We start from the raw sequence: 15,965 nt of genomic DNA on the forward strand, positions 1-15,965 counted from the left end.
TGAACGAATTGGGCTTCGAATTTCTCCCTCATCCACCGTATTCTCTAGATTTGGCCCCCAGTGACTTTTTCCTGTTCTCAGACCTCAAGAGAATGGTCGCTGGTAAAAAATTTAGAAGCAATGAAGAGGTAATCGCTGAAACTGAGGCCTATTTTGAGGCAAAGGACAAATCGTACTACAAACTCGTTTTCCACTTGAAATTGTCGTAAAACTTCCTTGTCGTTAGTACAATACAGCTGTTCCATCGTTTCGCGATCTCTGTATTTCCAAGAGGATTATCCGAGTGTGTCAAACTATCGTGGGGTAACTAGTCTCCTCATTGTTTCGAGACTTCTTGAGATTCTTTTCAGTGGTGCGTAATTGGATCTGGCAAAGAATTACATCTCATTCGATCACCGAGGATTTATGCCAGGGAGATCAGTTACATTAAATTTAATTAGCGTTGACATGCAAGTGTTTCGTTTGATACAAAGACGTTTTAAGGCTCAGATGGGAGCATTACGGAGCTGAAGGCTACATATGATAAAATTGTTCACAACATACTTAGTACTATTTCATCTCGGGTTTGCTGCTTAGCTTCAGTCCGAATTGAGCTCCAATCATTATGGTAAAGCTTGGCGATTGATGCACGATTCCTCCTCAGTTTTCGATGCAAAAATTTGTTGGATTAGATCTTACGCTTCAGGTTGGTCCAGAAATTCTGGATGACTTTGTGCGGGTTCACCAACTTGGGTACCACATCGATATTCAGCTGCTCCATCTCCTCTAACGATCGCTTCAAGTCGTGGGCCGACACCAGATCCGGCCAGAACACCGCGTCTTTGCCCTTATGATATTTCTTGATGAACAACGCAACTTCCTGCAGGCATATCGTACTATTGACATCTCGCTGATTGTCAGCTACAATAGCACCTTCTAGTGCAGGGGTTCCCAAAGTGGTCGATATAGACCCCTTGGAGTCGATATCCTTTTATGCGGGGGTCGACGTAAACGAAAACTGACTATAGGGGTCGACAAGGTCTAGAAATCGATCCCATATTGTTTGATATCAGTAGTTATTTGAAATATTTACGCTCAAAAAGTTGTGTTTATTTGACCATCCGCAAAAATTCGTAAGTATTTTAAATCACAATTCACAAAGCAGGAAATTGAATGTTCAAAGAAATTTATTGATGGGGGTCCGAGGCCTAAGTTAACTTTAGTAAAGGGGTCCATGACCCAAAATAGTCGTCTCGCCGTCCATCTCTACCGTCACGTCACGATTCGCCGGAAATATCGAGCTGTCCATCTTATTCAGCCGCTGCCGCTGCGTCATTGTCTGCAGCTCCGAAACCAGTATACGCTACTTCCACTTCCTGACATGTATGTTCATGTTCGCCAGGTACTTTTGCACTGTTTGGTCGATTGCATCGACCTCCCGGCCAAACGCACGCTACGATGTAGCCAATTTTGCCTCGCTCTTCATCTTCAGCTTCCTTTGGAGCTTCTTGTCGCTCAGGGTCGTCGGCCATCCGGAACCGGGCTTTCTTTCGATGCTCTGTTCATTGTCTAATAGTGCGAAGATTTTGATGATACCAGAACGGGCGTCTCCGGCGTCCACAAAGTGCCGCACGCTTCTGAACGGTTTTTCTGTTCACTTCACGGTTAGAGCTCGACTGATAGAGCTGTCAAATTGTGTCTGCTGACTCATGGGTTACTAAGCTTGAAACCGCATGGGTAGCTTCGTCATGAAAAATCGGTGTTTATTGTCCATTTTGTTAACATTACAACATTACAAAGTACGATCAGCGGACATCATTGCTTTTCTCGTACCAATTGTACAAAACGGCTGCCGAATCACATTGATTGCATGTGGAACTTTACGGCAAGCATGCTTTTAGTAGAACACAGTGCAAAGAGTAGTTTCGAAAATTTAGAAGCGGTGATATTGACTTGAAAAAAAGAAGAGAATTGCAAGCATTGTTGGATAGAAATGATGGTCAAACGCAACAACAACTCGCAGAACAATTAAGTGTGATCCAGCAAACCTTAGATTCCTTGGATGTGAAAGCCATGGGAAAGATTCTGAAGGTCGGAAAATGGGTGCCGTATGAATTGACTGAAAGGCAGATCACACTCTGTATTTTCTGGAATCAGCACAGCGTCATCTCGTATGGCGTTCGGAACTCTGGTGAAACGGTTAACTGTGAACGTGAACCAACAACAATTGGTCGATTGGAACCGTGCTCGACAGCTAGCAAGGGTGACTACTTAGAAGAATAAAATTGTAACCATTTTCTAAAAATAAACGTGTTTTTGACAAAAATAGATAAAAGGCGGTTTCATATTCGTATATCTGGTAAGTGGAACTGCTATGTTGCGCTAGCCGTTTAAGTTAAACTTCTAGGCACTGACAAATCGAAGACGAATCATTCGAAAACTTCCATTAGGTGCCGTTCTACGGAACATTCGGATATCTGACCAGTAACGTTAAGCGGCTAATTTAATTTACTTTATTGTACAATAAATTGGGCATAGTAACAACGCTTCTTTGACTTGTTCTCATCATCTCTGTGTTTTCTCATGTGTTTTTTTTTGTGTTTTGTTTTTATTTTTGTTTTACTCACTTAGCTTTATTCCCGCCTCTAATCATTAATTAAATCTTAAGTAAATTTAACTTGTTCGCCGGTTTTTTTTTGCAAATATTTTTTTAATATTTAATATTTTTCTGCAACCAGCAAACGCTTAGATTCCGATTAATTTGATGCTGCTTGTTGTGTGTTAGTTTTGTATAGTTTTCATCTTCTTTCAATTATTCCACCGAAGGTTTGGTGGCGCATATAGCTTCTATTCTCGGTTTAGTTTAGTTTTTTTTTAGTAGCAATAATGTTTCACAAAATATATCCCATATTTCTGGCGGTGTCCGGCTAATTACCTAACTGTCAATCGCGTGGCTCCAAGAGCGGACGCGTTTTTCTCTTCTTTTCTCTCCTTCGTTCTAGTCTACAAGCTTATATGAGTATGTGTCTGTGTGTGAGAACGTAGTTTGGTTGTTGCTGGTTTGCTGGTGGCTTATCTTGTTAAGGAATGTTTTCAACACTGGCTGCTGCTGTTTTTTTGCTAATTAGAGTTGTTATCGTTTCAATATAAAAAAGTTACAGCTGGTAAACATCGCGGGATTATCTTAATATTTTTGTTTTTTTTTTTTGTTTGTATTGTTTCCTTTGCTAGTTTGCTTAAGCATTATTCAGTGCATTTTCTACACTTTGTTTCAGCGATTTTCATTATTTGTGTTATTAGACTGAGTTAAAAATGCACGTTTCGGAAATTATAGTCGAAATTATGTTTTGGTTTTTCATTCATTGTCCTGTGTGTGTGTTTTGTTAAAACTTTATCTGTTGCCGTTCAAATTCATGCTGATAGTTGATAAAATAATGCCATTTTATTAGAAGAGGTGCATCGGGTTTGTTGACTTATTTCCTACTAGCTTTCATTGTTCTTTTAAAAATATTAACCATAAAGTTTCTTGTTTCTTTTTTTTTTTTTATTTTTGCAACTACTTTGTTTGCAGGATTCTACTAACGGTGGCAGGTGTGAAGTGCGCAAAACAATCAAAGAAAAAGCGTTTACTTCAAGCCTTTCATCTTATTTTTTTGATTATCCACCATAGATTTTTCCTCTGTTTCTTCAATAAACTAGCTAAGTGCCACATCAAAATTGATAGATTTGGATTTTTTTCTGCTTGTAATCTAAATTCACTCGTCTAAATTTACACCAACACCGACTTAGATACTAGAAGTGACTAACGAATAAAACTAGTAATGCTTATCGAAAATTAAGTACTTGTTTGCTTGCTTGTTGCGTACCACATTTTCAACAACAACGGAATGACTAAGAACAAGAAGGAAGGCAATAAAAAAAAACAAAAGAAATATTCCCTCTCTCTCTTGCTCTCGCTCTCTCTCTCTCTCTATTCAGTCTAGGATTACCACAAAACGTTAAGCCCGAAGGGTGGGGGGGGGGGGGGGGGGGTGGGGGGTTTGAATTTTACATCAATGCGATCATATGAGCATTCCATCCGTCTCGTTTTCGGATGGGTGGTGGGGGCCGGAATGTGTCGAATTAGCACAGCAAAATTTTGGACGAAATCTGGTAGGAATTACACAATCTTGCGGGGACTAGTAATCTTTAAGTACGTTAGTTAGTTTTTTTTTTAGTTTTTCAATTGTCAAAATCGGAAAATCGCCATGAAAAAGCAATCGAATCATGCTAAAGCCTGCTTTGCTCGGCGTCGAAGCCGCACGCTCGCACGCACACATACTCTCTCTCTGTCTCACTCATGCAACATGTTGAGCAACTATACTGGATTGTGGTGACAGGTTTTTTTTATTATACTTAAGTAAACGAATCCGCTCGTGGATTTTGATGCGTTCGCTTGACAGAAAAAAAAACGAACAAAATTGTTCAGATGTTGGACGGAAGATTTTAAACTCCCAGTGGGTCAGCGCAAAAAAAATTTGATGCACGAAATTTGCCGCTATCAGATCGATTTGCATAGCGAGAGTGGAACTGAAAAATTAAATTAAATTCTATTAATTATTTTTCTCAGCTCAGGAGGGGATCTCACATATTCTTGGACAGGATTCTAAAAGATGCTTGGCACGTGAATAGTAGGTTCCAGGGGTGCTTCTTCTCGCCCCGGTCTCGGTATACTAGTTTCTAGGTTGCTTTTATAATGTATTTTCTTCTTCAATCCATGCAACGGAAACGTTTTTTTGTAGGAGTGGCTTTTAAAAAGTGCTACGGTTAAGTGCTCGATCATGTGTTTATCGTTTAGTGTTTAGATTAATGTAAATATTTGCGGACGGATAACCTTCAGAAGTACCTTAAACTCACATCCTGGCTATTATTTTGAATTTTTTTTCTGTTTACAACATCTTGTAGTAAGAAGAGCCTTAGCCTAAAGTTCCTTACTGCTTTTTTCTTACGGATGTTTAAAAATTTTACATTTGGCATACATGGTTTTCCTCTCTCTTCTCCCGTCTCGTTCTCGTCGATTTGTTTTTTTTTGTTCTTCAAATCAGTAAAATGGTGGTGGTTATTTATGCGATTCTTTCCGAACCGTAAATGCGTTTAAAAAGAATTTTGTCCTAAAGTACAGCTGATTTTCACATCAAATTTGGCATCGTTTTCAGCGCAATCGCAATCGCTGCTGCGTTGTTAAGCTGTCTCTGTGTGTCGTTTACGGCTTACTTGTGTGTGTATGTGTCTATGTGTGTGTGTGTGTGTATTTGCTTGCACACTCAACTGTGCGATGCGCGCCGTCGATAAAGTAGTTCTTCTCTCTTAAAGGCTAAACATTTTGTTATTTTCGCTACTGTTTTTTGTTTTGTCGAAGCATGAACATTGTTGGTTTTACCCCCGCCGATTTTTTTTCACTCACAACAATGCGAAAAAGCTGAGCGTTTTCGCGGCGACGCGTTTATTGAACCGTTGAAAGCTTGTCTAGCACAATTTTACGCAGTTTGAAGCGTAGATTTTTCATTTAATAGATAATAAGTAACAATTTAACTTTCTTTTTCTTCTTCTTCGCTGTCTCCCACACACCGGATGCACTCGCACGCGTTCAAACAACAGCGCAACGAGTGTGTATTTTGGCCATTGCTTCCAACTCGCAGATTGATTAAAAACTTTCTAACTATCTAAAAATCGTACAGACACACACGCTTATCTATACTACTTACCACCGGTATGACAGGCCCGGCTTTACCTCTTTTGTTTTTTTTTAGTACACAGCCACATCGGGACTGGTGCTACTGTTGCTGCTGCTACTGCCGCCTCCGCCGCCACCACCTTCGTAACTGGGCGGCGACTGTCGGGTGTTCAATCTTTGTTGCGGTGACTGTCGGTATTGCAGTTCCGCTTCACCTTCGCGCGTCATCGACACGTACCGGAGGGACGAGTTTCAGTAGCGCTGCTGGTACTCGTGGTGCCAGCGGTTGAAGTCGATGTGAAACACGATGATCGATCCGGTGGCCAGTCCGGCTAGAAGGTACCTGAAAGTATGACACCGAGAGGTTAGGAAATGGTTATCAAATTGGGTATTTTCATGATTACATCTAGTAGCATATTTTAGTATTTACAACTTGAATTACTTTCAGAAGTCCCCTTTAAACCCAAATGTCAAACGTCAGTGTCATTGTACGACAGCACAATTCTTTGGTCGATGCCGCTAACGCCTGAACGTAGATCACTAGAGGCCGTATATTCATTTTAAGAACGTATTTTTAGGTTATAGATCAAGCTCGAAAATCAAATGGCTGTCAACTTTTAATTCTGTGATATAATTGCACAAAAAATAGAGCCTACAATCCGCATTTCCTCAATCCGTACCTTTATCCTGGTGCACCAGGTGCAAATGTATTATTGTTGATACTTTTGGTTTTTGGAATGTTGTTGAATGTGAGCTAACGCATGGGCTGAAAAGTCCCGGGCCTAACATAGAGATGGCGCTAGTTTTATTGCAGTCACCTTTTTTCAGTTAATACTAACCTTTAAAAGACAGCTGTTAGAATTTCATGATATTCTATTAATGAATTTTTGAGTTATTGAGTTAAGAGTGACGCTACTTTTGTTGTTTTCAGAACAATGGATCAAAAACAATTTTGTGTTTTAATTTTACACTGCTGGAAAAATACCGATCAAAGCAACAAAAAACGTTGGTTTGCTGACTTCAAATGTGGTCGTAGAGACACCGATGATGCAGAACGCAGAAGAATCCATAAAACCGTTTTGAATGATCGAAAAGTGAAATTGAGTGAGTTAACTGACATCGTAAAGATATCAAAAGAACGGCTTTATCTTGCATGAGCATTTGACTATAAAAATGCTCTGTTCAAAGTGGGTGCCGCGTTTGCTCACTGTTGACCAAAAACGAGAACGTGTTGATGATTCTGAGCAGTATTTGGCCATGTTTAAACGTAAAAATCCGGAATTTTTGCATCGATATGTGACAATGGATGAAACATAGATTCATCACTTCACTCCGGAATCAAAACGATCGCCATCTGAATGGGCAGCAACTGGTGAACCTCGTATAAAACGACCGAAAGCACAACAATCGGCTGGAGAGGTTATGGCCTCGGTATTTTGGGATGTGCGTGGTCTAATATTTATCGACTATTTTGAGAAAAGACATACCATTAACATTGAATATTACATAGCGTTATTGGAGCGTTTGAAATTGCAAAGAAACGACCGCATATGGCAAAGAAAAAGTTTTTTGTTTCATCAAGACAACGCACCGTGTCACAAGTCAATCAAAACAATGAGAAAACTACATTACTTGAACTTTGAATTGCTTCCACATCCATCGTATTCGCCAAATTTGGCTCTCAGCGACTACTGGCTGTTCGCTGACCTGAAAAAATTCTCGCAGGTAAGAAATTTCAAACGAATGAAGAGGTTATCGCTGAAACTGAGGCCTATTTTTAGGCAAAGAATTATTCGTTCTACAAAAGTGGTATTGAAATGTATTGAAATGTGGGGAACGGGTATAGCGTGATGGGTTAGTCGATGCCTTTCATGCAGCCCACCTGGGTTCGATTCCCAACCCCGCACATAGGGTCGGAAAATTTTTCTGGACCGAAGAGGCGAATGACTTTAAGGTTAAAACCTCTAAAACGAAACAAAAAAAAAATATTGAAATGTTTGAGCGTCGCTGGAATGATTGCGTTGCTGTAGATGGAGATATGACGTTGATGAATAATGGTAATTTTCAACCAAAAAAAATCATGTTCATCAAGCTGTGGATGAATTTGTGTCAAAATACAACCAAAATTTGTGTCAGAAATTATCTTAATGAAAGAAAAGGCCGGGGTTGGATAATTTCATAGACGTAACAGGATGACGTGAATACGAATAAAATGGTTCAGTTTGAGTCTGGAGCCGAGTGCTAGAACTTAATTCTGGACCTGCGATTGAAGAAGTGAATGTCAAATTCGAATTTGGAATCTGGATTCATAAACTTCATTTTGATGCTAGATTCAGAAATTAAATTCTGGATCTAAATTGTTGAACCTGAACTGAACACATATTCTGAAAACGAATTCGAGACCACGGTTCCGATTCAGGATTCAGTTTTTAAAATTCGGATCCAGAGTTTCGTCTCAAAAAATTAAGCTCCCCTAACATTCAGATCCGGAATTTAGTTCAAAAATCTTCAGAATCCAGTTCCTGAACTCAGTTACATCTTTAGTATTAAGAAACTGAATTTTGGAATTAAATTCTAGACCTGATTTCTAGAACTGAATTCTGAACCTGGATTCTGAAATGCATTTTAGAATTGAATTCTGGCAATGCAATAAATTTGAAATTCTGAACCTGGTTCTCGATCTGAAGTTCCAGAATTTCTGGTTCCAAATTCTGAGCCTGGATTGTGAAACTGTTTTCTGGTCTGAAGCTCAGTTTTAGTCCCACAATTCAGATCCAAGTCCAGAATTCATTGCCAAAATTTAGTTCCAGAATCTAGGTCTAGATTAAAGATCTTGATTTACAGCTCCAGATTTCGGTTCCAAAATCTTAAGAATCAATTTGTGAAATTCAATTCTGGCTTTGGATTCTAGAACTGAAAATGGGTTGTGAATTTTTTAAATGAAAAAAAAAAACTGAACGAATGAACTACGCAGTAGGGTGCCAATATTTTAGGGTTATCTTTAATTTCGTTAAGCAGTAGTTCTCAAAAGTTTAAGCACTTCAAAAAAAGTCCCTATGCAAAATTTGAACTAAATCGGATATGGGTAAAGAATGACGCCCGGCGGTCAAAGTTTGAAAATTTCATGAAATTTCCGAAATCGAGAAAAATATGCATAAATTTTCTAATTAGAATCTGTCAGACTGTAAGCCTTCACTTAACTGATTATTTTAGCTTCCGATTTGCATATTTCAGAAAGAAACATTTTTATTAGTTCTTTTAGAAACATTTATAGCCCTTAAAAGGGCTGATTTGCAGAATTTTCATGGTCGTTGTTCACTTTGCGGTGTGTTTTGCTCCAATTGCTCCAATGCACCGCCGCAGAACTGAGAGTGCTGGATTCTGTATCTGGAACTTACTTACTTTGATATTCACTGATACCATACATTTTAGAACATTTTGATTTTGAAATATTAGTGATTATGTCATACAACTGGAAATTATTATTAAGAAATTCTGGTCACATTTCCGATGGTATGTAGCAAAAATTCACGATCAAAAATTTATCACTATCTTAGACGGCAATTTTAGAAAAGGCTCCTCATAGTAAAGTAAAACGTATTCACGTCAAAATATGTTATAATGTGATCGCACTAGCCACGCCTTTTTGTATGTGACTGCTTAGTGATGCGAATATTTAAACAGAGCCCATTGTGCAACCCCCATTGATATAGAATTAATTCGCACCACTTGCTTGGTATTCGGAATGAACTTGCAATTACAAGAAAATAAGAGCAGCATTGCCACATATACAAATTAATCTGCAGTGAACATTTATATCTAGGAAAAACATTGACAACCATCACCACTCTTAGTGTAATTTCTAAGTTGATTGAATTGGTCGTTCTGGAGCCCATTTTTGATTACGACAAGCAGTACATAGTAGAAACTCTCCACTACTACTACTACGAACCAACTAATCTCCACGACGCTTAAAACGAATGCTATCTCTAAAGATAAAACACACGGACGTTGTCTACACGGATCTCTCCGCTGCTTTTGATTGCCAAATTGGACAGACTGGGCTTCGATAGATTCAATCGTATCTCTGCAATCGCGACTGGCCGTCAAGATCGATGATAATGTAATTAAGGAGTTTTCTACCGGTATAAGCAGGGCAGTCGTCTCGGACCACTGATTTTTCTCCTGTATTTTAACGACGTAACATTTTCAAGTCAAGTTGAAATTAATAGAATGAGTTTCTCGGCTGTATGGAACACCGCACTTATGTTACGTAATGGAGCTCTGAAACTGGAATCAATACAACGCAGATTTGTTCGTTTTGATTTTCATTTGCCCTAATCGAATCAATATCAATGTTCGTTCTAAAGCTTTTCGCAATCACAACCCGCCCAGAATGCCTCTACGTCGAACTAACTATGGAAACAACGGTGCCGTTATTGTAATGCAACGAATCTTCAATTGTGTATCTATGAAATTTGATTTCCGTTTTCTACGTAGCCGAATAAAAGCGATTTTTTTGAATATTTTTAGAAATAATCATTAGGACTTTAGTTTGTCAGATGATTAAATATAACAAAATGTAAGAAGAACAGATTTTTCAGATAAATTATAAACTTTCATAATAGAGTTAGGAGAGAAAACATGCCAACAGAAGCTTGGAAATAAGAAATGAATGAGAATTAAAAGAAACTGTCACAGATTTGAAAATTTGTATTGTTCGTAATCAACGTGTAATTTCGAGAAACTCATACACGCAAAAAATTGAATCATCTGGGATGTTTGTCAAGCTGCACGCAAACTAAAAGTTCACACTGCTTGGTTGAACAATTAGGTGTTTTGTCATGTCTAATCGCTCTTGAAAATTTCCTCATTACCAAATTCTAAAACAATTTAATTTATTCGTTACGTCTCGGGATCTTTAAGATACAATGGAGCCGTCTCATTTTAATTTGGTGTAACTATTTTCCTCGGGGAGTGTTGGGGATGTGTTGGTTTACTATTCTTCCCATAGTCCATTGAGACCCGTTTTTTTTTTGTAAAACGTTTTATTTGGGTCTATTCGCATTGCCATTTTATGTTTGTTAAAATAACTTTTTTTACTATTGGATCTCGTTGTCTCTCTTTTGACGTGCATACGTCTTGCTTAACTATGGGCAACCTTTTCAAAATTTACCCTCTGGGAGCGTGATAAGTTTTTAAACGTGAATTTCTCTTGTTGTATCTAACGAATCAATATAATTGCTTCTGCAAGTCTTCAGAGATATGATCACAAATTTGTGATAGAAAGAGATTACAAAAATTAACTCAAAATTAAAATTTTCTATAATGTTTGGTAAGCAAAGAAAGTAAAAATTTGATACTTTGTTCTTTCTAGCCTTCGTAGTCGACCCGTTTAGTTCGAACCAGAATTCAGGGCCAGAATCCAATTATCGAGTCTTGTTTTTGATTCAGTTTCAGAATCCAAGATCAGATTTTGTTTATCCATTTCCTGAATCCAGATCTCGAATTTAGTTTCTCGTTCAAAATCCAAGGCCAGAATCGAGTTCCAGAATTTGGGAACTAAAACTGAATTTCACTCTGGACTTCGATTTGAATTTTGAAACTGAATTCTGGAACTGAAATTGAAGTTCAGATCGGAATTCAGTTCCAAAATTGCGCTTGGAAATTCAGGTTCAGAGTTCTGAAACTGAGTTCTGAACCTGAAGTTCTGGAACCTCAGACCGAAATCCAGGGTCAGAATTCAGATGCAAAATTTAGTTGTATTTTCAGAATTTAGTTCCATATAGCAAGTCTAGAATACGGATCCAAAAGTCAGTTCCAAAAATTCTAGAAGTGTAACAGATTTTAGGAACTAAATGCTAGAACTGAATTATGGACCTGAATTCTAAAATTCAATTTTGATGCTAAATTCTGAAACTGAACTATAGAACTGAGTTCTAGATTGTTGAACTGAGCACTGAACATATGTTTTGAAACTGAATTCGGAAACAGGATTGTGGTCTGCTGCTGAATTCTAATAACAGAAATTTTGAAATAAATCATGAATATGGATTCTAGTACAGAATTTTGGAGCTGAGCTCTGGATCCGAATTTGAAAACTAAATACTAGACCAAAATTCTGCAAGTTAATTTTAGCAGCAGACCAGAATCCAGAGTTCAGTGCCAGGATTCAGGTTCAGAATTCAGTGTCGAGCCGGAATCCTGTTCTTGAATTCAGTTTCAAAACACTTGTTCAGTGATCAGTTCAACAATCCAGAGCTCAGTTCTAGAGTTAATTGTATTGAGTTTCAAAGTTCAGGTTCTAGCATTTGGCTTCGAAATTCGGTTCCAGAATTCAGATACCTTAACATAAAAGAAACTGAACTATACATTTTATTTGAGTTCACGTCATCCGGTTATGTCTCATGACATTACCCACCCACCTTTTCTTGGGGGTCGTTATTATGTATTGTATAGTGTTATAGTTATTGAAAAATGCTCAGCGAATTTATCGTCCAAAATTAAACTATTGTCGGTGTTATCAGATTCATATGGAATGTGTGAAAATTTACTAGTCAATCATGTGGTTCAAGCAGAACATAATGAATTAAATATATGAATTGATAGCGAACCTTCCGACCGCCGGCTGTCCGGAGTTTTACGAGTTTCGAAAGATATTTCGTATTTTAGTAGGAAGCATATGTTAATACAAAACACGGACGTGGCCGGCGTTGGTATTGGTCAGCATGCAGGGATCAATGCAGTTTACACAATGTGAAATCACGTGCTAGTCCCAAGCAAGTTGTTTCAGAAAAATATTTTGCAAGCTTAGTTGGTTCTGAACAATAACGGGGTAGCAACACACAGGCGGTCTTCAATGTTAATGCTACGAGTACTGGGTTAACTAGTGTAACAGAATTTGTTCGGCCAGAAAGCCGTTTCTTGTCCTTGTAGTCCGACAAATAAACGATGTTTTCCAAAATCAATTCTAATGGCACAAAAGCATGGTTGGTGAATTTCAGTCAACTGATATTGACAAACGTGACTTTAGTTAGAGCCTCAGATGAAACCGCAAGACAGAGTTTGTTCGGACAGGAGTTGTAGTAGTCAATGGCAGATAAACGGGTCGTCAAAAAGGTGAAACAACCAAGTGCTCACAAGCTCCCATTCATGTCTTTCCGTTTCAGAATTTAGATCGAAAATGAAGGCTCGAAATTCAGATCGAAAATTCAGGTTCAGAATTTAGATCCAGAATTCAATCCCAGTTCGCGAAGTCTGGAATTGGGTTCAGGACCTTGTTTCTCCATCTGTATTCAGGATTCTGGAGCTGAATTCTAGAACTGAGTTTTTGAACTTAAATTTAGTTTCAGATCGAAATCCAGACCCTGAATTCAGTTGCAGAATTTTGGTTCTTAATTCAGTTCTAAAATTCAGATTCAGAATCCAGCTTCAAATTTAATTCCATAATTCTAGGGTAGCGGTATCCTCATTCATCACAACTCCAGTAGTCATCTCATATACGAAAACCATTAGTTAGAGTGAGATCTGCTGTCTCTTTCCGATAGATTGACTTCAAGGGTAAGATGAAAATAGCTGCATTCACTTCAAGTTTTCTTCTCGCAGTAACAGCAGTATAGAACAATTTTCGAACTATTTTTTCTTTGGTTGAGCCAAAGCAAAGATGTTGTATTCGATTTTATTTCAATTTGTTGATTGAAAATAATGAAAATTTCAAACTTAAATTTTTGAACTGAAATCGGAGACTGGAACTGACATAGATTCCGAGTCAAGTTTTGGAAGTGAATTCTGTTTTGGAAGTGAACAGTTCTGAATTCAGTGAATTCAGTTCCGAAATCCAGATCTATATCTTAGGAATCGAGTCGTGCGACTTGAACTTGAACTCGAAGATTCATTGCCCAGTTACGAAGTTCAGTTCCAGTTCCTCAGTTCTGAAACTGGATTCTAGAACTGAATCCTCGTACAGAAACTGAATTCTGTAGTTGGACTAGGGAAATGGAACTGAATTCTGGATCTGGATTCTGGAAATGAAACCTAACACTGAATAATAACTCAGGGTCTTGTTCTAGAACTGGATGCAGCGATGTCAGATCTACGGAAAGCCTGGATTTCAGAAAAAAAATCTTTTCTTGCTTTGCACCGGGAGTTTCCGAGAAAAATGCCAATCAACGGAAATGACACTACAACTATCTGGCATCACTGACTGAATCTGATCTGATTAGGGAGTGTATCGAAAATAAGCTATCCACATACATTTGTGTTGTACGCATGTATTTGTGATGGTTTTGTATGCTCAGATCACAGCATGCTGTGCATTTGGCGGTAAGCTTTCGTTTGTTTACTTGTTTGTGCGGTTGAAATTCTGCGTTTTTAAAATGTCGCGTATTGAAAAGGAAGTGAAAACTAAGGTTCTGGACACGTGGCTAAGTGAGAAGGGTATTACTATGTGAAAATTGGCAAAGCGGTTTGGAATTCATCATTCCAGTGTTAAAACCACCAGCTTGGGGAACACAATTCTTTGGATGAGCTACCACGAAGAGGCAGAAAACCCGGTTCTTCCAGCCCGAAGCTGGACCAGAAAGTGATATCTCTAATCATGAAGAACAAATCAATGTCAATACGTGATTTGGCCAAAAAAGCAGGAACGAGTGTCAGAATGATCCAGCGTTTACACTACCGGAACTATAAATGCAAAAATCTATCGATCTGAGTGTCTCCAGACGAGATTGCTGTCTTTATATAAGAAGCATAGTTCACCTCCACTGTTTTGGCCGGATTTAGCGTCGGCTCACTATGCCAAAACTACTCTCAATTGGGTTGCGGAAAAGGGTATAAATTTCGTTGAGGAAAATATCGATCCACCAAATTGCACTCAGCTTCGACCCATCGAACGTTATTGGGCAATCGTACAGAGGGTCTTCAAGAAGACTGGTAAGGCAGCTGGGAACATGCAGGAGTTCAAAAAAATTGGGCTCAAGCGTCCAAAAATGCGATGCAACACTTGTCCGGAAGGAATCGGCGTGTTGTGGAGGAATAACTTAAATTTCATCCGGTTTTCATCATGCTCAAGTTTAACGTCGTACAATAAAGGATCAATTTTTAGTTTGAATAAAATATCGTTTTTATCTTAATTTGAAAGAAAAATTTGTGGATAGCTTATTTTCTATACACTCCTTAGAAACGTCCAAAAATCCTTTTCTATACATTGTAAATTTCCGGAAGAAAGAACAATACTTACTTCTGATCGTGAGTGAGCGCCAGTGAACGGATGCCACTGTTGCAGGCAGGGAACGCGTACAGCGGAGCAAGATTGAATGTTCTCCAAACTTCCACGATTCCCTTGTTTCCAGCGGTCATCAGATATTCGCCGTCTCTCGATAAGAGCATACACTAAAATGGTAAAAAAAGTGTTAGAAATGATATAATTTTCCTGTAGAACCGTTAAAGCCGAATTCTTCCCCGGTACCTGTAGGTTATCGTTGTGCGACTCATGTCGCAACAGTTTTCCGTTAATCGTGTACGCAGCTACGTTACCCTCGTCGTAGTTCACCACGATAAAACCTTCGCGGGATAGAGTAATGTTTTCTGGCGAAATGAAATCTTTCGGTGCCTCCAACGAACGCAGTAGATCCCCGAAGGTCGTGTGCACCAGAACAGGGCCATCTGTTGGTCGAAACAATAAATCAATTAGAAACAATGCGATTTAAAAGCAAATTCATCTTACTGATCGATCCGGATACTACCAAGCCAAGCTCGGCACTAATCACAACCGATGTCACTGAGGTTTCGTGTCCGGTAAGCGTTGCCCGGGGGGTTGGAATCTGCAAAACAAAAGGTATTCAGTTATCACTCTGAGCCGGTACCACATCCCAATATGACAATCTCTCACCTCTCCCTCGCCGACAATGCTCTGCGTGCGAGCATTCCAGTGCCACAGTAGAATGGTGCAATCCGCCGATCCGGACGCGATGTAGCAATCCGAGGTGATGTTGCACTCCGACCGGGACAGGCACGTCACCACGTCGAAGTGGCCGAAAATGATCTGCACAATTTTGGCCGTTTCGGTCGAGAACACCCGGAAGCTGTTGTCCCAGAATCCACACGCAATCAGAAACCGGCTGTCGACGGTGGTCACGTAGCAGTTCGATTTGATTCGCAGTTTTTGACTGAAATTATCACCCAAATGGCGACGGTTCTGTTGCTGGCTGTTGTTGTGACCGTTGATTTGAGCTAAAAAAACGAAGTAAAATCGTTAGAATTTTTAACACCCGAA

The 15,965-nt window shown here is 39.0% G+C and overlaps 1 protein-coding gene across 18 annotated transcripts in view; it reads right to left on the minus strand.

The window, feature by feature from the left end:
• Nucleotides 1-2,478: 2,478 nt before the first annotated feature.
• LOC131425894 (neurobeachin) overlaps nt 2,479-15,965 on the minus strand; it is a 241,630-nt gene continuing 228,143 nt past the window's right edge. For all 18 annotated transcript variants that reach the window (XM_058588152.1, XM_058588154.1, XM_058588150.1 and 15 more), the window contains 5 exons: nt 15,582-15,922; nt 15,417-15,513; nt 15,159-15,355; nt 14,931-15,082; nt 2,479-6,035 (listed from right to left, as the gene is read on the minus strand). In XM_058588152.1, the coding sequence (XP_058444135.1) occupies nt 5,945-6,035; nt 14,931-15,082; nt 15,159-15,355; nt 15,417-15,513; nt 15,582-15,922 (878 nt within the window). In that variant the 3' untranslated portion in view covers nt 2,479-5,944. The remainder of the gene's footprint in view (nt 6,036-14,930; nt 15,083-15,158; nt 15,356-15,416; nt 15,514-15,581; nt 15,923-15,965) is intronic.

Source organism: Malaya genurostris, chromosome 1, assembly GCF_030247185.1.
Source record: "Malaya genurostris strain Urasoe2022 chromosome 1, Malgen_1.1, whole genome shotgun sequence".
In the NCBI taxonomy this organism is placed as follows: Eukaryota; Metazoa; Arthropoda; class Insecta; order Diptera; family Culicidae; genus Malaya; species Malaya genurostris.